Source organism: Pan troglodytes, chromosome 16 (assembly GCF_028858775.2).
Source record: "Pan troglodytes isolate AG18354 chromosome 16, NHGRI_mPanTro3-v2.0_pri, whole genome shotgun sequence".
NCBI classification, from domain to species: domain Eukaryota; kingdom Metazoa; phylum Chordata; class Mammalia; order Primates; family Hominidae; genus Pan; species Pan troglodytes.
This window is the reverse complement of record NC_072414.2, coordinates 32,807,207-32,829,830: the sequence shown is the minus strand read 5'-3', so window position 1 is coordinate 32,829,830 and position 22,624 is coordinate 32,807,207. Positions and strand designations below refer to the sequence as shown.

Genomic DNA, 22,624 nt, shown 5'->3' with positions numbered 1-22,624 from the left:
AATTTGCTTTTAAGTACCCCCCCCCCACCAACCCCGATACCTCTTTTGTAAGACTAGACTCTGGGGATCCAGTCCTCCAATCTCAGCTCTAGGGCCTTGGGGAGGAAATTTCAATGAATTAGTTTCTTCACCTGTAAAATGCGGACGATTGTATTGTCATCACAAGGGCTGTGTGCAGCGCCAGCAACTCGAGATACGTAAAGCATTTAAATAGTGCTTCCCCTGCCCCTCTCAGCAGTATCAAATTTCTAATGATTGGCCGTGTCTGGCACAGAGGAGCTCAATGTAATTCACTGAATAAACGAGTGAATGAGCTCAAAGTATGATTTTTTTTTTTTTGGCACCGGGAGGTAGCTTGAACAAATGCAGGGGTGTGGGTTGGAGTGGCGTGTCTCTACTAAAGGCTCCTGGGAAGGAGCTCAGAGCCTGGTTGGGGGTGCTGCACTCCAGTGCAGAAGCCAGGGCTTCTGTGGGGAGGGAGACAGCTAGTCACCTGGGCCCTAACGTGGAGGTAGGAGCCAAGATGCCTGTGCACCCCTAACCCCAACCTCCAAATGAGCAGAATTGTGGAGAGCTCAGCCACTCAACAGGCTTGTGGAGAGGCTCACACCAGGAAGAAATGCTACACAGCAGCACTGCAGCCTCCCCACACTCGTGGCTCCCGTGGCCCGCTCACTCCTCCCCTCTGGTGGTCAAACATGGCACTGCTCTCCAAAGTCAGGGGCCAGGCCAGTTTCGAGAGAGACGATGGGAAAACCTGCTCAACAGGGTGGCTGAAGCCTGAACCAGCTGAACAGGACGGTCCCATCACCCCCCAGCAACCTAGTCCCTCTCCTGGCCCACAGAACAGAGCCAGAAACCCCACAAACCACTTTTATTACCCAGTGGGCGGGCTGGGCTGTGATGTTGGAGAACCTTGGGGGTGGGGGCTGCGGGATGCAGCTGAGCCTCTCCTGGCTCTGTCTGCTGGTCTAGGCCAGGGTGGGGCTGATCAAGGGCAGAGAGCTCAATCTTGGGGGAAGAGGAAGAGAGGATAGAGAGGCCAAACAGGCCTCTTCCCCTCCTCTTCACCCATGCCACAGCATTAAATAAACAAAAAGCAACTCTTTACAGCACAAACTACACAGGGAAGTCCTTCCTCCCAGCCCTGGGCGCACAGCATGGAAGAGGAGCTCGGGAGGACAGGGCTGGGGCCTCCAGGGTCTGACACCACCCCACTCCTCTTCCTAGCACCATGGGGTAGGGACAGGCAGCTTTGAACAGAGGAAACAAAACTCCAACTTCCTCCAAACTCCTATGCAGGCAGGTCCATCTAGTCTGGTACTTCTGGCCCAAGGGTTTTCTGCTCCTTCCAAACCTTTGAGCTTTCTCAGGACGTGAGCTTAGCTGAGACTTCTCCAAGAGGGGCTGGAGCCCTGGTCTCTGAGGCACAGTGGGCCTGGGAAACAGGCAAGAGTCTGGTTCCAAAGTTTTTCCCAGCCCAGGCCTCTGCCTTGGCAAGCAGGAAGCAGGGCCAGGTGAGAGCCGGTGAGACCCAGGCTCAGAGGGGCCGGGTGGTGTGGTTATAGACCAGGTGCTCCGTGTCCTCGGTAGTGGAGACAGTGGAGCTGGCAGGGGTGGGTGGTGGGTGGTGGTGGTGTCCGTGGAAGTCCTTTCTCTGGTTCTTGAAGAAGCAGTAACCCAGGATGGCTACCACCACCACAATGCAGATGACCAGGAACACTGCGACAGCCATCTCCACAGAGCCTGGGGGAAGAAGGGGTAGAATAAGGGGCTCCCAGGGCCTGCCTGGTTCTGACACCCACCCCCAATCTATGGAAGAGACCAAGTCAAATGGATGCCAGGTATGGAAGGACATGGGCACCCGACTCAGACCTCCCACATATGAACAGCTGAACAGCTCTGTCCAGGAGCTCAGAGGAACTCTGGTGGGCCTCAGGTCTCAGCTCAAGTCGCTCTCCTTGCAGTTAACTTGGGGGAAGCCTGGGACGCTGCTGACAGACATCGGCACGCACTTTACTGTACTCCCTCCCTCGTGTGTGGCAGGCATCCCTATTTGATTACGGTACTCTGTCTCTATAGGCCACCTTGGCATCCTTCTCAACACAGGTTAGGCTGTCACAACAGGTGGAGTTGATCCGTGAGTTGACACCTACATGCTAACCTCAGTTACAGGACAGATCAGGGCTTACCTGTGCTGGGAATGGGGATTTCCCGCCTCAGGCCAAACACATCCTTCTCTGCAGAATGATGAGGGGAAAGACCAGTCAGTACTAAGGGCTCAGAGACTCAGCTGCTCCCCAGTGCCCCAGACCTCACACTGGCATCCTCTCCCACTCCTACTCCAGGCACTCTGAGGATAGAGGGGTGACTCCCAAAGGCCTGGGGACAGAGTGGAGGCCACTGGCTAAGCCTTCCCCCCATACATGCCCACCCTCTCACTGGCCCACTCACTGGAGATGCCGCGACAAGACTCGAGGCACTGCTGCTCTTCCTCAAAGTTGTTCTTGTTGCCATAACAACCACCATAGGTAAAGCGGGCGCAGTGTTCGCTGAAGGGGTTGTAGTACCAGCGCGGGATGCTCTCCTTGCAGAGTCCTGTGTCTGGCAGGTCCACGCAGTGCCCTTTGGGGTATGGGGTAGGCTATGGTGAGCGAGTCCATGGCCTCCCTGCCACCTTCTGCTAGGCTCCACGTGGCTGCTGCCCAGCACCTCCCCACCCGCCATGGCTCAGGGAGGGCCTGAGAGGCCCCAAAACACCTGGCCCAGCTGCAGTGGTGCCAGAAAAGGGAAGACAAACCCTGGACAATAACTGTAGGCACAAAAGTAAACTACGCCGACTCATAGTTATTTCAATTTTCTTTCAGCTTTTCTGACTGGGTCACGGTCTCAGTTTTCCAACACTGGGTGGTTTACCTCTTTTTTTTAAGACAGTGTCTCGCTATGTTGCCCAGGTTGGCCTCAAATTCCTAGGCCAAGTGATCCTCCCACCTCAGCCTCCCTAGTAGCTGGGATTCCAGGTGTAAGCCACCACGCCTGGCTGGTTTACCTTTCTTAAAAAAGAGGATGGGCCTCAGGGTCTGAGCCTTGGCAGGCAAGAGCAACTAGCTAGAGCTTATTATTATTATTATTGTTTTGAGACAGGGTCTCACTCTGTTGCCCAGGCTGAGGTGCAGTGGTTCCATCTCAACTGACTGCAGTCTCTACCTCCCAGGTTCAAGTGATCCTCCTACCTCAGCCTCCTGAGTAGCTGGGAGTACAGGAACGCGCAACCACATCCGGCTAATTTTTGTATTTTTTGTAGAGATGGGGTTTTGCCATATTGCCCACGCTGGTCTTAAACTCCTGAGCTCAAGCAATCTGCCAGCCTCGGCCTCTCAAAGCGCTGGGATTATAAGTGTGAGCCACCACGCCTGGCAAGCTAAAACTTACTGTTTTATTATATTTATTTGTGTTGTTTTTCAATGTTTGGCAAGTAATAGTGGCTTCCCATTTATGGTAGTGATGTGAAAGTTCCTTTTTAATATATTACATTTAAAAAGTAACTGATTAAGTAAATAAGATCTGAGCAATATGTGGTGGACATGGCTGAAATTATGAAGGTGTTTGGAGAATGAGTGATGCCTGGAAAACACAGAGCCACAGAAGAGAGCCCAGGAGCCAGCCAGGGAAGAAGCTGAGCCATCTGGAGAACTGGGAGCCCACCCTGGCTCTTTGTGCCCACAGGCCCGTACACCCAGCAGGCCCCTCAGGCACTGCTGGATGGAAATAGTGAGGATGGCAGTGTCAGCGTCTGCCCTGATCCAGGGCACCTGGGGAGGATCTCACCTTTGTCACTGGGGAAATGGATGCGCTGGAGCTCGTCAAAGCCACTCGTGTCTGCAGAGAGGAAAGGTCAGAGTCTCAGACCCAACAAGGGTCTCCCAGGGGTTCAGGGCAAGGCTGTCAGGACCTCCCTGTCTGCTGCCCAACCCCCTCTATCCCCCAGGCCTCACATTTTTCACAGGCAGCCTCGTCGGAGGCGTCGGGGCAGTTGGGGGTGTCGTCACACTCCAGGAAACTGTCGATGCAGCAGCCATTGCTGCAGCGGAACTGGGTGGGCTGACAGGTGCCAGAGCACACTGGACGGGTGGAGGGGAGGTCAGGCTCAAGCAAAGAACAAGTGCCCAGGGCCCACCTTCTACTTGGCCCTCTCTGCCCAGACACAGCACATCCCCCATTCCCTTTCCACCAACCCCACTCCTGCCCCACACAAACTGGGCAGATCCTCATAGGACGATGCTGGGCTGGAAGGGGTGGGATGTTTGTGGTCCTTCCACAAACTCTGAGGGGAGGAATGGCTCGGTCAAAGGCAGGCTGCTTAGGGGCATAGGGATGATATGGGCTAGAGATGTGGTGGGGATGGGGGATGGGGAGGGGAGTAAAGCCCACCTGGATGGCGCCTTTCCATGGAGGGGCCTGGGAGAGAGAACAGAGAATGAGAGGAGGCATGACCAGGCTCCAGTGGGGATGAGATAATTGGGGTGGGTGGGCAAGGGAGAACTCCCACCACCCACCTCCCTGGCCACAGAAGAGAGAGACCACTCACCCTGGGGGAAAGTCGCCTGAGCCCCAGAGCTGCCTCTCAAAGGCCCACCTTGCACACCCCGACAGGCTAGAATGCACTCTTCTTCCCGAAGGTAGTTGTTCTTGTTGCCCAAGCAGCCTCCATAAACGAAACTCTTGCAGATCTGCTCCGTGGGGTCATAGTACCAGCGTGGGAAAGAGCCCCGGCAGCGGCCCACCTTGTTGGATGCGAGGCAGTAGTCTAGAGGGGAGAGCTTATGAGGGGACCGTGCGGCCAATCCGCACAGCGGGGGCTCCAGGTGCTGCTCCTCACCCCTCCCTCACCTTCTGTCTGCTTGGTGGACAGCACAGTGACTGTGACGTTGGCCGTGTCCTCTGGGTGGTCTGAGCTAGTCACTGTCAGCTGGAACAGGTAGGTGCCTTCCTTGAGTCCCCACAGTTCCACCTGGTTTGGGTCTTTCCTCTGCACACAGGAGTGGCTATCAGGCTTGGGCACCCCCTGATGCCCTTGGGCTGCCCCAGGCCTGGCCAGACACACACCCACACCCCTGGGGAGGCGAGGGGGAGTTGGATTAAATGCATCTTCAGCCTCTCTCCACCCCATCCCATCAGGGGCCATTGGTTGGCCTAGGGCCCCAGAAAGGGGCTCCCAGAAGGCTGGCAGGCAGAGGGCGGGGTCAGAGTCAGCCCAGTGTCTCACCTCTACCCTGACATCCGTGTCACCCCGCAGTAGGCGCCAATCTGTGTTTTCCACATCCTTCAGCACCAGGGGTTCCTGGGGTTGTACCTTCAAGTCTATGCCTGCCCAGGCCTTGGGGATCCCAGACCCTGGCGGGGAGAGAAAGTGAGATAAGGTCAATTCTCACTAGATGGACCAGGCTTCTCTCAGGAGCAAAGTGGGGTGGTGAAAGTAAGGGCCCCACCTAGACCAAACTGGGACTCCACAGCCTGCATGGGGTGCGGGTGGGAGCCCCCAACAGAACCAGCTTCTTGATCTCTATTCAGAGAGAGCATGTTTTTGGTATACTGAAGATATTTTTATGTTGTAACCCACTTTCTTTCCTTTTTTTTTCTTTTTTTTTGTTAGAGATGGGGTCTTGCTATGTTTCCTAGGCTGGAGCACAGTGACTATTCACAGACTCGATCATGGCCACTACAGCCTCAAACTCAAGCAATCCTCCTGCCTCGGCCTCGTGAGTAGCTGGGACTAAAGGTACAATTACCACACCCAGCTGTAAAACCCTCTTTCTGAAGCAAATTACTGAACAAACTGCCATCTAATCTTATTGAGTAAACACACACACACACACACACACAGACACCTACTTGAGGGGATGGGCTTATTTCTATTTTCTACAATAGAAATACCTCAGACAGACTCGGCCTCCAGTTACAAGGGGTCCCGGGAGCCACGCCCTTCCTTGACTTGACAGTGCCTGTGTCTGAGGCTTCCCCACCTCAGGGTCAGGCATGGGGGTGGGTGACAAGCACAGTGCAGGATCGCTGCCTGTAGGGGGCTGAATGGTGGCCCCTCAAAGATATGTTCACATCTAACCCCTGGAACCCATAAACGTGACCTGATTTGGGAAAAGGGTCTTTGCAGAAGTAATTAGGATCTCCAGATGCGATCATCCTGGATTAGCTGGTTAGGCCCCAAATCCAACGACAAAGTATCCTTATAAGAAACAGAAGAGGAGAAGACAGAGTGAAGGAAGAGAAGGCCACGCGAAGACAGAGGCAGAGACTAAAGTGATGCAGCCACAGCCAAGGTACGCCTGGGGCCACCAGAAGCTGGAAAAGACAAGGAAGGATTCTCTCCTAGGGTCTTTGGAGGGAGCACAGCCCTGCTAACACCTTGATGTGGGGCTTCTGGCCTCCAGAACTCTGCAAGAATAATTTTTTTGTTTTGTTTTGTTTTGTTTTTGAGATGGAGTCTCACTCTTTCATCCAGGCTGGAGTGCAGTGGCACAATTTTGGCTCACTGCAACCTCCGCCTCCAGGGTTCAAGCGATTCTCCTGCCTCAGCCTCCCGAGTAGCTGGGATTACAGGTGTGCACAACCATGCCCGGCTAATTTTTGTATTTTTAGTAGAGATGGGGTTTCACCACATGGGCCTGGCTGGTCTTGAACTCCTGACCTCAGGTGATCCTTCTGCTTCAACCTCCCAAAGTGCTGGGATTACAGGCATGAGCCACCACACCTGGCCAAATTTGTTTTAAGCCAACCAGTTCATAGCCATCTGTTACAGCAGCTCTAGGAAATTAATACGTTGCCCTTCAGAGGATTAGTCCAGTTGGGCAGATAAGACCCCACGACATGAAGCAACACGTGGACTAAACAAGGCAGGGGACATTCAGAGAAAGGAGGCCATGGCAGGCTAGGGGGATAAGGCAAGGCTTTCTGGAGGAGGGAGAAAGGATTTTTTGATTTTTTTGTTTTTGTTCTTGTTTGGTTGTTGGGAGAATGTAGGGTGTTGTTGAAAATGGCAGAACACAGCTGGGCGCGGTGGCTCACGCCTATAATCCCAGCACTTTGGGCGGCCAAGGTGGGCAGACACAAGATCAGGAGATTGAGACCATCCTGGCTAACACAGTGAAACCCCATCTCTACTAAAATACAAAAAATTAGCTGGGCATGGTGGCACATGTCTGTAATCCCAGCTACTCAGGAGGCTGAGGCAGGAGAATCGCTTGAACCTGGGAGGCGGAGGGTGCAGTGAGCCGAGATCGTGCCACTGCACTCCAGCCTGGCAACAGAGCAAGACTCCGTTTAAAAAAAAAAAAAAGAAAAAAGAAAATGGCAGAACACATGAGAAACCAAAGCAAGGAGTTAGGAATTTGCAAGGCCAGTTCGCTGGGCTTGAGTTGATCTTAAAGTGCCCTGGAGGCCAGGCCAGGGTGTTTGGACACAGCAGGAGTAACATTCAAATATTAAACAACTGGTAGTACAGAAAGGGGACAGACACTGGCCATGAGCAGTGGCACAGAGTCCTGGAGGCCGGCTGCACCAGACATTGACCTCCTAGATACATGACAGAGGTCCAGGAGTTCAAAGGGAGGGGCCCAGGGCTTGGGCAGCAGGAGCACTCCTGAGCTCTGAGCAGCAGCTGTTTTCCCATCTGTTTGGAAGCATTCTGTGGAGCGAGGAGGCTGGCAAGTATACCAGTGCAGCGGTCCAGGGCAGATGCAACAGGAGTGGCCCAAATGCCAGAGCAGCCAAGGGAATGGAGATAAAGATGTTAGAAACAACGCTGGGCTGATGCTTCTGGCTTCTCCCCTGCCAGTCTCTGGGAACTGGGAAGGAAAAGTCAGGGTACAGGCAGAAGGGAAACCGGATTTAGAGGGAACATATAGGTTAAGTCATAAGAGAAGTTAAATTTGGGAGAAGGCAGGCCACCCGGAACCAGCAGACAATGACAGACAGGCAAGGGTTGGAAATAGAGGCACTGGCTGAGTGTATGCTGGGCAGCATGCTAGGTACTCTACTGCATCAGCTATAGCTTAGCATCAGCTAAGCCTGCAGGCCAAATCCAGCCCACCATATCTTATATTTTGGAATGGACGAAAAAAACAACAGCCGGGCGCGGTGGCTCACGCCTGTAATCCCAGCACTTTGGGAAGCGGGGCGGGTGGATCACCTGAGGTTGGGAGTTCAAGACCACCCTGACCAACATGGAGAAACTCCATCTCTACTAAAAATACAAAATTAGCCGGGTGTGGTGGCACATGCCTGTAATCCCAGCTGCTCGGGAGGCTGAGGCAGGAGAATTGCTTGAACTCAGGAGGCGGAGTTGTGGTGAGCCGGAGATCGCGCCATTGCACTCCAGCCTGGACAACAAGAGCGAAACTCCGTCTCAAAAAAAAAAAAAGAAAGAAAGAAAGAAAAGAAAAAGAAAAAACAAAAGGAGAATCCTTTGTAATGACATGTGAAAAGCACATGAAATTCAAATTTGTGTCCATCGATTGGAACACAGCCTTGCCCACACATTTACATGTTGAGTATGGCTGCTTTCATGTAACAACAGCAGAGCTGAGTAGTCGCAAGTGGGACCCTATGGCCCACAAAGCCTAATAATTTCTATTTAGATCTTTACAGAAAAAGTTTATTGACCCCTGGAGTCCATGATGTACCTTCAAAACCAGCCTGCTACACCTACATTCTCACCCTCTTTTCAGATGAGAAAGTTGACACCAGAAAGATTAAATGGCTTGCTCAGAGTCATTCAGTTTCTAAAGGCAGAGCTGGGATTTGAACCAAGGTCTGTCAGACTCCACAGCAAATGCTCTCTCCAAAACGTAATTCTATAGGTTATCCACCCCCTCAGAGGTTGTGATTTTAATTGCTTTTATAATGTTGGGTTTTTAAATTTTGCTTTTCTAGTTTAGGTAATACATATATGACATAAAATTCAAAAGGTGGCTGGGTGTGGTGGCTCATACCTGTAATCTCAACACTTTGGGAAGCTGAGGCAGAAGGATGGCTTGAGCCAAGGAGTTTGAGACTAGCCTGGGCAACATAGTGAGACCTCGTATTTACAAAATAAAAAATTAGCTAGGTGTGATGGTGTGATGGCTACTTAGCTATTCAGGAAGATGAGGTTGGGAGGATCGCTTGAGCCTGTGAGGTTGAGGCTGCAGTGAGCTGTGGTTACACCACTGAACTCCAGCCTGGGTGACAGAGTGAGACCCCATTTCTCTCTTTTTTTTTTTTTTTTCCTGAGACGGAGTGTTGCTCTGTTGCCCAGACTGGAGGGCAGTGGCGTGATCTTGGCTCACTGCAAGCTCCGCCTCCTGGGTTCACACCATTCTCCTGCCTCAGCCTCCCGAGTAGCTGGGACTACAGGCGCCCGCCACCACACCCGGCTAATTTTTTGTATTTTTAGTAGAGACGGGGTTTCACCGTGTTAGCCAGGATGGTCTCAATCTCCTGACCTCGTGATCCGCCCGCCCCGGCCTCCCAAAGTGCTGGGATTACAGGCGTGACCCACCACGCCCGGCCCGACCCCATTTCAAAAAAAAAAAAAAACAGAAAAACCAAAACCAAAAGGTACAAAAGGCTAGTGAAAATTAAGTCACCTCTTCTCCTTAAGAAGGAACCTTCTCCATCAGGTTTATTACCCCAAAGGTATGTATGAGACAGAGAGAGAGAGAGAGAATATCAAGAGACAGTATTTGAATTCACAAGCATTTGAGTTCTTCATCTTGTTTTGCCCTTTATATATATTGGAAATCATTCCATAGCGACACATAAAGAGTTTCCTTTTGTTGTTGTTGTTGTATCATATTCATTGTATAAATGCACCACAATTTATAATTTATTTAAACAGTCCCTACCAGTTTCCTGATTTAGATTTTCTTTCTTTCTCTCCTAAGAACGAAACCATGCTACCTTAGGGTTTATTATTATTATGAAAACAGCATCACAGCATTCAATTATAGGATGTGTTGACAGACAATGCGATTATTTCCAATTCTTCGTTATTATAAACAATACTACGGGGACTAACTGGCTGGTAAGTTGTTTTATCCGTGTGTAGGTACAGCTGCAAGATGAATTCCTACAAGTGGAATTGTGTCCAGGGCTGTGTGCATTTAGGTTTGATAGATATTGCCCAACTACCCTCCACAGAGGCTCTCTAGAGAGTTTTTTCAAGTGTTAGAGTGAATGCAAAGAAAGAAGAGAAGGTAAAGAGCTAAGAACAGCTGGTAGGAGGCTGAGTCACAGGGATTCCTCTTTGATGAAGTAGAGAAAGCAGAGCCAATGGGGGACTCACAGAAGGTGGTTCTGGGGCTGAGAAGACCAGGATGCACAATGACAGCAAAAGGGATGGGAAGGGAGAGATTTCAGGAAGAAACATGTTGAATGTTTCAGAGGCCTACAAAAATAGTAAAAAGAGAACTGGGTTCCAGGGATTAGGGAAAATAAGACAGGGATGAGCAGGAATGAAAAGTGGCTGTCTGGAGGCAACCTCCCAGCCCAGGGGCTTGGCTGACAAGCAGGAGAGCACCCTGAGAACACCTGCCAAGGGAGTAGCGAGCTGGGAGGAGCCCAGTCCTCCCTCCTTGCATTTTGAAAGAAGACAGACTACTTAGCAGTCTGCCTAGCAGACAGACAGGCTAGCCCCACCAGGCCCCCAGAGTGGAAGTAGCATGCAGAGTGATGCATCAGACTTTGAGCTGAATCAGGGGCTGAATCCCACCCCGACACAACTCGGTCCTCTCCAAGCCCCAGCCCCCAAGACCAAGGAGCAGGTACCTTGCCTTACCACTCCCTTCCTCCCACCCGCAAGAGAGCAAAGGGCTAGAGTGGCAATAAAACCAGCCCCTCCCCCAGTTAGTTACCAGGTCTCAGGACCTCAGGGAAGTGCAGACTCCGCCTCCTAAGCCACTCCTTCATAGGACTGGGGAGGAGGAGAGGTGGGGGAAGAGAAGGGGAGAAGAGGAAGTGCAAGCTGCTCCGCCTCCAGCTGCAGGAATCTGTACTGGCCTGGCCTGGCCACAGGCAGAAAGAGGAACAAACAAACCCATTCTGGGGAGCATTTATCTATGCAATAGGAGAATCAAAGGTTTGGAAGCTCTCAGTGCCCGTGACCCACGTCACCCAACCCACCTCATCCACCCTAGCCCTTAATGGCTCTACCCTGTCATTACCCACCTCCAACCTCTCTAACTGGACCCAGGTGAGAATAAACCCCTTGACACACACACAGCTTTTTCCTCTTCCCAAAGCACTGCAGCACTCTAAGAATGGCCTAGAATGGCCTGGAGCTCATATTAAGTCCAAGCCCTACCTGCCTCCCTCAATGTCCCAGGAAATCCCCACTCCACCCTCTCTTGTGGCAAACAGGCAGGTCCTGGGGGTTTCCAGATGAGGATGGCTGGTCTCAAGACCATGGGGCCATAGTCCAGCTCAGCTCCCTGACCAGACTCCAGAATTTCACACTCTGGCTCTGGAGAGGGACTCCCATGGGGCCTCTGTGGAGCAGGAAGGGCATGGGCAACTCAGGTCAGTAAGAGTCATCACCACCTACACTTTCTGCTACTTCCTTGTGGAACAGGCTGCAGCCCTGGTCCAGTGGGACTTGGTGGCCCAGACTGGCCCTCAGATATGTCCCCCTCCCATCCACAGGAATCCCCATCTCGCCTCTCCTCAGAGACCCAGGAGAGCTACTGGAAGGATAGGGAGGAAAGAGGACCCTCCTTAGCCTGGCAGAGAGACTAGCCCAGGAAAAGCCTGCGGAGGAAAGCCCTTTCTCCACTTTCCAGAACGGAGACCACCCCCAGATGTGGCCCCAGCCCAGTTCTGGCCCCTAAACTCCCCAATCCCCGGTTCTGTTATCCACTGGGCTATTTTGGGTCAGAATGCTAGGTTTTTACCAGAGAGATGGTCTTGTGTGAAAAACAGCACAGGACTTTTTTTGGAGGTCTCCCCTGGGGTGAATCTCAGGCCTACCATTTATGGGCAGTGTTACCCTGGGCAAATTCTTTAACATGGGAGTCTTAGTTTCCTAATCTAAAAAGTGGGATGACTGCTAGTAGCACCCTTTTTGGAAGTTGTTGTGATGAGGCCTGAGTGAGAGGATGTGTGGCACAGCAATCAGTAAGCTCTAAAGTGCTCACAGAGGTTATGAGAGGTGACCTACCCCTGCCCTGGAGCCCCACCTGGCCAGAATGGCAGGTAGAGAGAATGGGGGAACCAAGGCTCTGGACTGGCCCTGATCCCAGCAGACAGTTCAGTCCGGGGAAGAAAGAGCAGGAGCCCTGGCCTCCGCTTTGCCTTTATCCATGGAAGTAAACAAGGTTTGGCTACCAGATTCTAAGCAGGGAGAGCCCTGTCTGGCTCATGCGCATGCACACACACCTGCCTGGACAGCTGACATCCCTTCCCTACTAGGTATACATACCAACAGGCTGACTCACCCCACAACCCTCCTCATCCCCCACCCCAGAGCCTCTAGGCTTCTGTGCCTACAACATCACTCCTCTCCCTTTGGATCAACCGCAGACTGGGCTTGTTTTCTAGTCTCGGATCTGGCAGTCTTCCTAGACCACCAAAAGGCCAATGCATTCCTAGGGGGTAGAGAGATGCTAAGCAGTCCCAAGTCCAGCCAGTGGAGGAGACTATGGCCAGGCTCACCTGACAGGGCATCGGTGTGCCCAGACCAGTGCTTGGCCAAGGTGCCTTTCTAGTCACCAGACCATCCAGACAGCTCACTCCTTCAATCAGCCTATCAGTGCCAGAGGTCAGGAGTCCTGGGGACTTCCTCTCCCCTCCAGTACACACAGCCCAGAGCCAAAGGCCTCCCTGTGAGCACCAGCCCATCACCTCTGAACATCCTGAGTTCAGGAGCCAGAGGCTGGGCCCTGCCCTCCCTACTCATGTCCCCTTTCATTTGTTTACTGTTTGTACTGCCTACTACCGATGTGAAGGCAATCTGGCTGCGACATCTGTCACCCCATTGATCACCAGGCTTGATTCAGCTGTACTGCCTACTTCTAAGGAGGGCTTTGGGTAGAAATAATCCCAGCACTTTGGGAGGCCAAGGTGGGTGGATCACCTGAGTTCAGAAGTTCAAGACCAGCCTGGCCAACATAGTGAAACCCCGTCTGTACCAAAAAAAAAAAAAAAATTAGCCGGGTCTGGTAGCGGGTGCCTGTAGTTCCAGCTACTCCGGAGGCTGAGACAGGAGAATCACTTGAACATGGAAGATGGAGGTTGCAGTGAGCAACCAGAGACTGCGCCATTGCACTCCAGCCTGGGCGACAAGAGCGAGACTCCGTCGCAAAAAAAAAGAAAGAAAAAGAAAAAAAAAAGTGAACTCTCCTTAACTCCTCTCTGATGTTCCTCTCCCCTAGGACCCCATAACCAGTCCCTTTTTTGAGTCTCTCCAAACCCATCCATCTTGGCACCCTCCTCACCTCCAAAGCCCTGGGTCCGCAGCTGGCGGTAGGAGCGGTACACTTCCCTCGTGAGGTAGTTGATGAAGCCCTCCCTGGGCGCGAACTTGCACACGAAGTTCTGCTCGTAGAGGCAGTTGATGAGGAAGCAGGCGGCGATGGCGTCCTCCCCGCGGTCGGGCTGCAGCTCCACTAGCGCCAAGTTGCAGTTCTGGGTGGTGCAGCAGGCGCGCACGCAGTCCCAGCCCCGGCGCACGGTGGGGGACTCCAGGAAGGTGGCTCCGTTGCTGACCGAGGCATTGGTGTCCAGCACGAAGCCAGGCACCCCGGCGGTAAAGCTGTTCAGGCAGTCGGCTCCCGCGGGCAGCCCAGGGGGCGCGGGCGGTGGCCCGGCCTGGGTGCCCTGGAGGCCGAGCGTGCACAGAAGCCACAAGGCGACGGCAGGGATGCCGGCCGGGGCGAGGCGGGCGCGGGCCATCGTCCTCGCAGGGGCCATCGCCTTCCTCCCCAGGGGGGTCACCTTCAGAGCGCGGGCCTCTGGGTTCCGAGGGTGCTGGTGACCTGAGAGAAGGGAGGGGACAGAGGAGGAGACACACCTGATCAGCCCGGGAGACTTTGGAGGAGGCGGGCCGGCCGGGAGGAAGTGGGGGAGGAGGGACCGGAGCACCCCAGGATCGAAGAGGGCGCACGGGCCCGGCCCTCCCACGCGCCCTCCAGGGACCCGGCAGCCAGACAGACGGACAGGCGGACCGCTAGGGAGCTGAAGTACCCGGACACACGCACGAGCGCAGAACAAAGGGCCGGACATGCTCCAGCCCGCTCCGCCTGCGCCTCGGCCTTGCGCGCGGGGGCCCGGGTTACCTGCGCAGGTGAGTTGGGTGGGGCCGGGTCCGCCGAGGTTCCGGTCCCAGCTTCCTGCGCGGCTCGGGTCGCGGCTTCCGACCCGGTGCTCGGAGAGCTGGGGCTCGGCCGCCTTCTCCCCCTGGTTTCTGGTGAAACTGAGTCAGCGCCGTCGGGGCGGGGCCGACATTCACCCTTGCGCTGCCGGCCCCGCCCACGCCCGGTGCGCTGCGGCCGCCTCTAGCGCGGAGCTCCAGGCCCGGCCCGCCCCGCGGCCCCGCAGCCCCGGCGCCTCCCCGGCAGCCAGCTCCCCGGAGGGGCTCTCGGGCTCCACCCAGTCCAGCCTCGCGAGGGAGCCCCGCGCCCGAAGCGCATCCCCAGCCGGGAGGGGACGCGGCCGGGACGCGAGGGTCCGGCCTCTGGGGCGGCGGCCTCCAGTCTTCCTTTCCGGCCGGGGCCTGCTTTCCCAGCCCCAGACCTGAGGCCCGATGCAAATGATCTTTCCGGCCCTCGGGAAATCATTTCCATTTCGTGGCGGGAAGGTAACCCAAAAGTTGCGTGGCTGCACCTGTGATAACTGGGATCCGGGATGTCTGCCTCACTGTCAGCTCCGGGAAGCCCTCCCTGCTGTCAGGGTGAGAAACGGAGGCGATTCCCCGCGTCCAGGCTCCCCTGCGTGCTCCACGGGGCTTCCCTGTTGTTCGAGGCCCCTGCTCATCTTGTATGTACAGTTCGGTCCATTCCCTGCTATGGCTCATTGGACTGTTGCCCCCTTCCCTGGAGCCCAGGCTTCCTCTCTTTCACAAAGGGAACGCTGCTGTCCACTTTCTTCCAGGGAAATGTCATCCTTGGAAGCCTGGAGATTCCAGTTCACCAAGTAGCTGAGTTAATGCCCTTCACGAAACAGTGGACTCCTTGAAGCCAAGCTCATTGCTCCTCCTGAGTAAAAAACTCTTAAGAGACCATTCTCTACGGCAAGGGTCTGAACAGGTGAAAGACGGATGAAGGCAGGGCTGGAGGAAGGAATCACATAGCATGCTCTCTTAAAATACAGATTCCAAACCTTTTCCTGATGGCTTAACAACCCCCAACCCAATGGGAACATTCTTCCCAGTTTCTCATCCAGAGCAGCTTTGCCTAGCAGATCCTGTGGCCAACCCTTGGATTTTGCTGAACTGCAACATCCTCCAGCTGCTCACATGATGCGTGTTGGCGTGGGAATCTGGGGCCTGTCTCCCCTTCTCTGGATTTTTAGGGTTTATCCACAGACCCTGGCACACTGGTGGATATACAACAATGATGGTATGCTGGGAATGAAGAAAATGATTGTGCAGTCACTGGGAAGAAAGGGTTTTGTTGTGATTTGATTTCCCCTTATGGCTAACACATTCAAGAATCTTTATTTATTTATTTATTTTTTTTTTTTTTTAGACGGAGTCTTGCTCTGTCACCCAGGCTGGAGTGCAATGGCACGATCTCGGCTTACTGCAACCTCTGCCTTCCGGATTCAGGCAGTTCTGCCTCAGCCTCCCAAGTAGCTGGGCTTACAGGTGGGCACCACCACGCCGAGCTAATTTTTGTATTTTTAGTAGAAACGAGGTTTCACCTTTTTGGCCAGGCTGGTCTTGAACTCCTGACCTCAGGTGATCCACCCACCTCGGCCTCCCAAAGTGCTAGGATTATAGGCGTGAGCCACTGTGCCTGACCTCAAGAATCTTAATACAGGAGAATATTACCTTATGGTAATATTACATCACCATAAATTTATCATTACATCCATTATACACACCATTATAAAAACCAACATGAATTCAGCACTGACAATGCCCAAACTCTGTTCCTAAGCACTGCCCACATATTACCCTATACTCAAAACAAACCTAGGGAGGTAGTATTTTTAGCGCCATTTTACAAATGAGCAAACAGGCTCAGACAGGTAAACTGACTTGTCAGGTCATTCAGCAGTGAAGCGGCAGAGTAGGGATTGGAGCCCGGGGAGGCCAATTCCATGGCTTCAGTGCTTAAACCCTGGGCTTTATGGCCCTTGCAATTCTGACTTCATCTGGAAGTTCTGCCCTCACCTCAGATTCAACTTGCTTAAACCCATAACTCACTTTCAAGTGGTGAGCAGCCACCATTTGTTGAGATGCCCACTGTGTTCCCTCCAGGCACTTGACATAGGATTGCTAATGCTCAGGACAACTCTGAAAATTGCTTCCACTTTGCAGAAAGGTTCACTGACTCCATCAAGGTCAGGTAGTGAACGAAGAGTGGTGACAGGTTGTAGAGAAGTTGAACTTGTGAGCTTCAGACTCAGACTGCTGGATTTAGCTCTTGCATCTGCCACTTACTATTCGTGTGGCCTTGTGCAAGTTATTTGATCTCTCTGCCTTAGTCTCCTTGAATGGGAAGTGGGGCTTCATAAGGTTTTTTATGAGGATTAATTGAGTTAATGCAGACAAAGCATTTGACACAAAGAGTTCTCAATAAATGTTACTTGAAACGACAACAACAACAACAAAAACACATAGTGGTGAGGATGCAGAGAAAAGGGAACGCTTATACATTGTTGGTGGGAATGTAAATCAGTCCAGCCACTGTGGAAAGCAGCTTGGAGATTTCTCAAAAACTTAGAACTACCATTCAACTCAGCAATCCTATTACTGGGTATATACCCAAAGGAAAATATATTGTTTTTCCAAAAAGACACATGCACTTGTACGTTCATCACAGCACTATTCACAATAGCAAAGACATGGAATCAACCTAGATGCCCATCAATGATGGATTGCATAAAGATAATGTACTTCATACATATCATGGAATACTATGCAGCCATAAAATTAACAAAATCATGTCCTTTCCAGCAATACGAATGCAGCTGGAGGCCATTATCCTAAGCAAATTAAGGCAGGAACAGAAAACCAAATACCACATATTCTCACTTATAAATGGGAGCTAAGCATTGAGTACACATGGACATAATGATGGAATAATAGACACTGAGGACTACCAGAAGAGAGAAGGAGGGAGGGGAGCGTGGGGAGCGTGGGCTGAAAAACAACCTTTTAGGTAATATGCTCACTACCTGGGTGACAGGCTCATCTGTACCCCAAACCCTATATCCATGTAACAAACCTGCACGTGTACCCACTGAATCTAAAATAAAAGTTGAGGCCAGGTGCAATGGCTCATGTCTGTAATCCAAGCACTTTGGGAGGCCAAGGCGGGAGGATTGCTTGAGCCCAGGAGTTCAAGACCAGCCTGGGCAACATGGCAAGACCCCGTCTCTATAAAAAAAAAAATACAAAAAATTAGCCAGGCATAGTGGCGCATGCCTGTAGTACTAGCTATTCAGGAGGTTGAGGTGGGGGGATTGCTTGAGCCGGGGAGGTCAAGGTTGCAGTGAGCTATGATCATGCCACTGCACTCCAACGTGGGTGAAAGAACTAGACCCTGTCTCAAAAATAAGTAAACAAAATAAAAGTCGAAATGATTCTTTTAAAAAAGTGACAGAGCCAGGATTGTATCTGAAGTCTTTTTGACATTAAAAGCCATACTTTCCATACTACCTTATGCTGCTTCTTACATACTAATAAGAAAAACTACATGTGAAGAGAAGAAAGACTATAAGGTATGCCATCGAAGTAGGGAAAGTGATGGTATTTGAATGGTGAGACTGTAGGATAACATTTCTTCTTTCTAGTTTTAAAAATATTTTCCAAGATCCCTTCAGTGAACATGGGATGCTTCCATAATGAAGAGAGAGACACACCGTGATGACCTCTACATACCATATTTGATGACAGTCTTCCTTGGTAATCACTCACATCCATCTCTTGTCTGTTCCCACTGCTGCCCTTAATCTAGGCTCTGTGCCAGCTTCCTGATGGAACTCCAGGCCACCCTGCACACTGCCATGTGGTTCCCTCCTCCAGCCCTGCCTTCATCTGTCCCTCACCTGTTCAGACCCTCAGTCATCCCCAAGAACTTCTCTGGCAGAGTGTACAGAGCCAACTGTTCCCTGGACCGACTCATGAAGTTCAGTATTTGCTTAGGCAGAGAGTGTCAGAGCTGTCAGAGGAGACTCAGCTAAAACCCTTCCCCTGGCTGGGCACCATGGCTTACACTTATAGTCCCAACACTTTGGGATGCCAAGGCAAGAGGATTGCTTGAGGTCAGGAGTTCGAGACCAGCCTGGGCAACATAGTGTCTGAAAAAATAAATTTTAAAAAACAACCCAGCCAGGCACGGTGGCTCACGCCTGTAATCCCAGCACTTTGAGAGGCCAAGGTGGGTGGATCACGAGGTCAAGAGATTGAGACCAGCTTGGTCAACATGGTGAAACCCCGTCTCTACTAAAAATACAAAAATTAGCTGGCTATGGTGGCAGGCGCCTGTAGTCCCAGCTACTCGGGAGGCTGAGTCAGGAGAATCGCTTGAATCCGGGAGGCGGAGATTGCAGTGAGCCGAGATCGTGCCACTGCACTCCAGCCTGGCGACAGAGCGAGACTCCAGCTCAAAAAATAAAATAAAATAAAATAAAAAATAAAAAAACTCTTTCCCTTACATACAGCAAACTGAGGCCCAGAGATTTGGCCTTGGTTTGTTCATAGACACAGGGCCAGCTCCAGACCTCAGGTCTCTTGACTGCCAATCTTAGGCCCTTTCCTTGATTTGAGCTGCCTTCCTGCAAAGTATTTGCAAATGATATTGTTTTTTAATTCTATACTGTGGGCCCAAGGGGAGTTCACTCTTCTCTTTTCTTTTCTTTTTTCTTTTCTTTTCAAGATGGAGTCTCACTCTGTCACCCAGGCTGGAGTGCAGTGGCATGATCTCGGCTCACTGCAACCTCCGCCTCCCAGGTTCAAGTGATTCTCTTGCCTCAGCCTCCCAAGTAGTTAGGACTGCAGGCGCCTGCCACCATGTCTGGCTATTTTTTTTATTTTTTGGTGGAGATGGGGTTTCACCATGTTGCCCAGGCTGGTCTTAAACTCCTGACCTCAAATGATCCACCCACCTCGGCCTCCCAGAGTATTGGGATTACAGGCATAAGCCACCATGCCCGGCCAAGGCTATATAGCTCTTTTCTTAGGCCACGTAGCTCACTCTTTTCTTAGGCTGTGTAGTTCACTTTCCCACTGCAAACTTTGGGAAAAGCTCTGTGCCACAGGCTCCATTCCTGTTTGCCACATCACAAATACCAATCATTGCTCTAAGGAGTGGATGATTTGATGAGAATATTCAGTTCTTACACCACTACTAGAGGAGGAACACTGACTGCCTTGTCGTGGATGTGGTCTGGCAGTTTCTGTAGGTAGGAGTGGTGGATTGTCTACAAATGTGGCCACCGACAGTTCCTCCCATTCCTGTGTGTGCATGCTGCTTCTCCCACTAGAAGGTGTCTTTTACTTTCCTTCTCTTTGAATCTGGAACTTGCTTTGACCAGTTGGACCTAGCAGAAGTGGGGCCCTGTGACTTCCAGGCCTTATGAAATCTTGTAGCATTGTTTTTCCCTTTTAGAGCCAGCTGTGATGTAAAGAAGTTTGTGCTGCATGAGAGAGATAGCACCTGAAGAAAATGAGGCCCTGGAGGATGAGAGACTCTAAAGGAAAAGGGAAGGGCCTGCTGTCTTCCAGCCACGCCAGCCCCCAACTGAGAAGCGGGGTGAAGCCATCTTGCATCTTTAGCCCCAGTCAAGTTACCTCAGCAAAGACTAGCTGACCCTGCCAAGCCCTGCCCAAGTTACAGAATCATGAGCAAATAAATGGCCGTTTCTGTTTTAAGCTTTTAAATTTTGGGGGTGGTTTATGTGTCAATAATAACTGAAACAGATAATATATACAGAATAAAATTTAGTTTTAATAATCTAAGTAAAAGCCCACTAATTCATGCAGAAAAAATTGACTATGTGGTTTATGTGTCAATAATAACTGAAACAGATAATATATACAGAATAAAATTTAGTTTTAATAATCTAAGTAAAAGCCCACTAATTCATGCAGAAAAAAATGATTTTTTTGAGACGGGGTCTCGCTCTGTTGCCAGGCTGGAGTGCTGTGGCACAACCATAGCTCACTGCAGCCTCCACCTCCCTGGTTCAAGCGATCCCCCCACCTCAGCCTGCCGAGTAGTTGAGACCACAGGTATGTGCCACCACACCCGACTAATTTTGTAAATTTTTTGTAGAGATGGGGTCCCGCCATATTGCTGAGGCTGGTCTATAACTTTTGGGCTCAAGCCATCCTCCTGCCTCAGCCTCCCAAAGTATTAGGATTACAGGTGTAAGCCACTGTGCCCAGCCAATTTAACTTTTATTTTAAAAAGACAGCCCCTCACAGATACTGCTACAGCTCTGTTAAATCAAATTTAGCCTCCTTACATATTTTAAGTTTGACGTAAAGGTTTCTCTGTACATAGTGAACTATCACCTAAATGGAGGTGTAAACAGCCTGTAATCTACCGTTGTGCCAAACACCAAGTTTTGGCCAATCAAAAGGGGCCAACTGTTCAAACCCTCTTCAAATAAGGCAAACACTGAGCTGTAACCAATCTGGCTGTTTCTGTCCCTCGTTTCCATTTTCTGTACATCACTTTCCTTATGCTGCCGATAAATCTCTGAGCCTACTGTGGCTCAGAATGCTGCCCAATTTACCAATCGTACTTTGCTAAATTAAACTCTTAAATTTAATTTGACTATGGATTTTTTTTTTTTTTTTTTGAGACAGAAATTTGCTCTTGTCGCCCAGGCTGGAGTGCAATGGTGCAATCTCAGCTCACCACAACCTCCATCTCCCGGGTTCAAGCGATTCTCCTGCCTCAGCCTCCCGAGTAACTGGGATTATAGGCATGCACCACCACACCTAGCTAATTTTGTATTTTTAGTAGAAACGGGGTTTCTCCATGTTGGTCAGGCTGGTCTCGAACTCCTGACCTCAGGTGATCTGCCCACCTCAGCCTCCCAAAGTGCTGGGATTACAGGCGTGAGCCACTGCGCCTGGCCTAATTTGGCTATGGATTTTCTTTTAACAGCCCTTAAAGGGTTTTTTTTTTTTTTTTGAGATAGAGTTTTGCTCTTGTTGCCCAGGCTGGAATGCAATGGCTCGATCTCAGCTCACTGCAACCTCCGCCTCCCATCTTCAAGTAATTCTCCCTCAGCCTCCTGAGTAGCTGGGATTACAGGCATGCGCCACCATGCCCGGCTAATTTTGTATTTTTAGTAGAGATGGGGTTTCTCCATGTTGGTCAGGCTAGTCTCGAACTCCCAACCTCAGGTGATCCACCCACCTCAGCCTCCCAAAGTGCTGGGATTACAGGCATGAGCCACCGCACCCATCCTGTTTTTATTTTATTTTATTTTATTAAGTTCTGGGGTACATGTGCAGGATGTGCAGGTTTGTTGCATAGGTAAATATGTGCCATGGTGGTTTGCTGCACCTATCAGCCCATCACCTTGGTATTAAGCCCTGCATGCGTTAACTATTTATCCTGATGCTCTCCCTCCCTCCAACCTACCCCACAGGCCCCAGTGTGTGTTGTTCCCCTCCCTGTGTCCTAAAGGGTTATTTTTGAGGAATTATTCTAATGTCAGAAATGCTCACATGAGGGTGGAGGGTACAGGGAGGTGATAATGAAAGGATACAATGCCTCAGGAGGAAGTTTGATATTTTTGTTTGAGATCTATTGTACATGGCAAATATAACTAATAATTGAGTACTGTACATTTCAAAATTGCTGAGAGAATAAATTTCAAATGTTTTCATTATTAAAAATATTAAACATTTGAAAAAAAATGTTCACAATATTCCATTGTGGTAGGTTGCTTCTAAATGGCTCCCAGTGATCCATACCTCCTGGTACTCATGCCTTGTATAATTTCCTCTCCTTGAGTGTAGTTGGACCTAGCGACTTGCTTCTAATGGATAGAATCAAGCAAAAGTCATAGGATGTCACTTCCTGGATTTGGTTACAAAGACTGTAACTTTCTCTCTCTTTGTCTCTCTCTCTCTCTCTCTTTTAGTGCCCTTGGTGTGGTGGAAGCAAGGTGCCATGTGATAAGTAAGCTTCCAGAGAGGCCTGCATGGCAGGATCCAATGTCTTTAGCCAACAGCATCTGGGAACCTGAGACCTGCCAACACCCTTGTGAGTGAGCCTGGAAGTGGACCTCCTGCTCTTGAACCTTGAGGTGACTATAGTGCTGGCTGACACCTTTACTGCAGTCCCTGAGCTGGGGGGCCCAGCTGATCTACTCCCAGAATCCCCCCTACTAAAACAGTGATATAATAAATGCTTATTGTTTCAAGCTGGTAAATTTTGGAATG

General features: G+C 51.1%; 1 protein-coding gene and 1 long non-coding RNA gene across 12 annotated transcripts; one reads left to right on the top strand and one right to left on the bottom strand.

Moving 5' to 3' along the window:
* Positions 1-859: 859 nt before the first annotated feature.
* On the bottom strand, positions 860-14,558 carry SPINT1 (serine peptidase inhibitor, Kunitz type 1). 10 transcript variants are annotated; one of them, XM_003314626.6, is made up of 11 exons: positions 14,325-14,558; positions 13,485-14,024; positions 5,267-5,394; positions 4,891-5,029; positions 4,589-4,807; positions 4,432-4,458; positions 3,996-4,121; positions 3,829-3,879; positions 2,455-2,625; positions 2,193-2,240; positions 860-1,746 (listed from the first exon to the last, which is right to left on the bottom strand). In XM_003314626.6, the coding sequence occupies exons 2-11, from the start codon at positions 13,957-13,959 to the stop codon at positions 1,541-1,543; spliced, it is 1,590 nt and encodes a 529-aa protein (XP_003314674.3). In that variant the 5' UTR covers positions 13,960-14,024; positions 14,325-14,558; the 3' UTR covers positions 860-1,540. The 10 variants fall into 10 exon arrangements, with proteins under 10 accessions (XP_003314674.3, XP_510316.5, XP_009427109.3 ...); XM_510316.8 differs by having other exon boundaries at positions 4,637-4,807; positions 14,325-14,530; XM_009428834.4 differs by lacking the exon at positions 14,325-14,558 and adding an exon at positions 14,233-14,314.
* LOC134808519 (uncharacterized) lies at positions 14,208-22,614 on the top strand. Of its 2 annotated transcripts, XR_010151611.1 has the most exons (3): positions 14,208-14,332; positions 19,827-19,970; positions 22,324-22,614. It is a non-coding gene; the product is annotated as an uncharacterized LOC134808519 (long non-coding RNA). The 2 variants fall into 2 exon arrangements; XR_010151610.1 differs by lacking the exon at positions 22,324-22,614 and having other exon boundaries at positions 19,827-20,089.
* The last annotated feature ends 10 nt before the right edge of the window (positions 22,615-22,624 follow it).

Excerpts from the sequence above, each read along its gene's own strand:
- SPINT1 (XM_063794758.1), bottom strand. The coding sequence starts at position 14,271 with ATGTCCGGCCCTTTGTTCTGCGCTCGTGCGTGTGTCCGGGTACTTCAG. Across the intron at positions 4,808-4,890 it reads GTCCACCAAGCAGACAGAAG|ACTACTGCCTCGCATCCAAC; the intron begins GTGAGGGAGGGG and ends TCTCCCCTCTAG. Across the intron at positions 2,626-3,828 it reads CCATTTCCCCAGTGACAAAG|GGCACTGCGTGGACCTGCCA; the intron begins GTGAGATCCTCC and ends CATACCCCAAAG.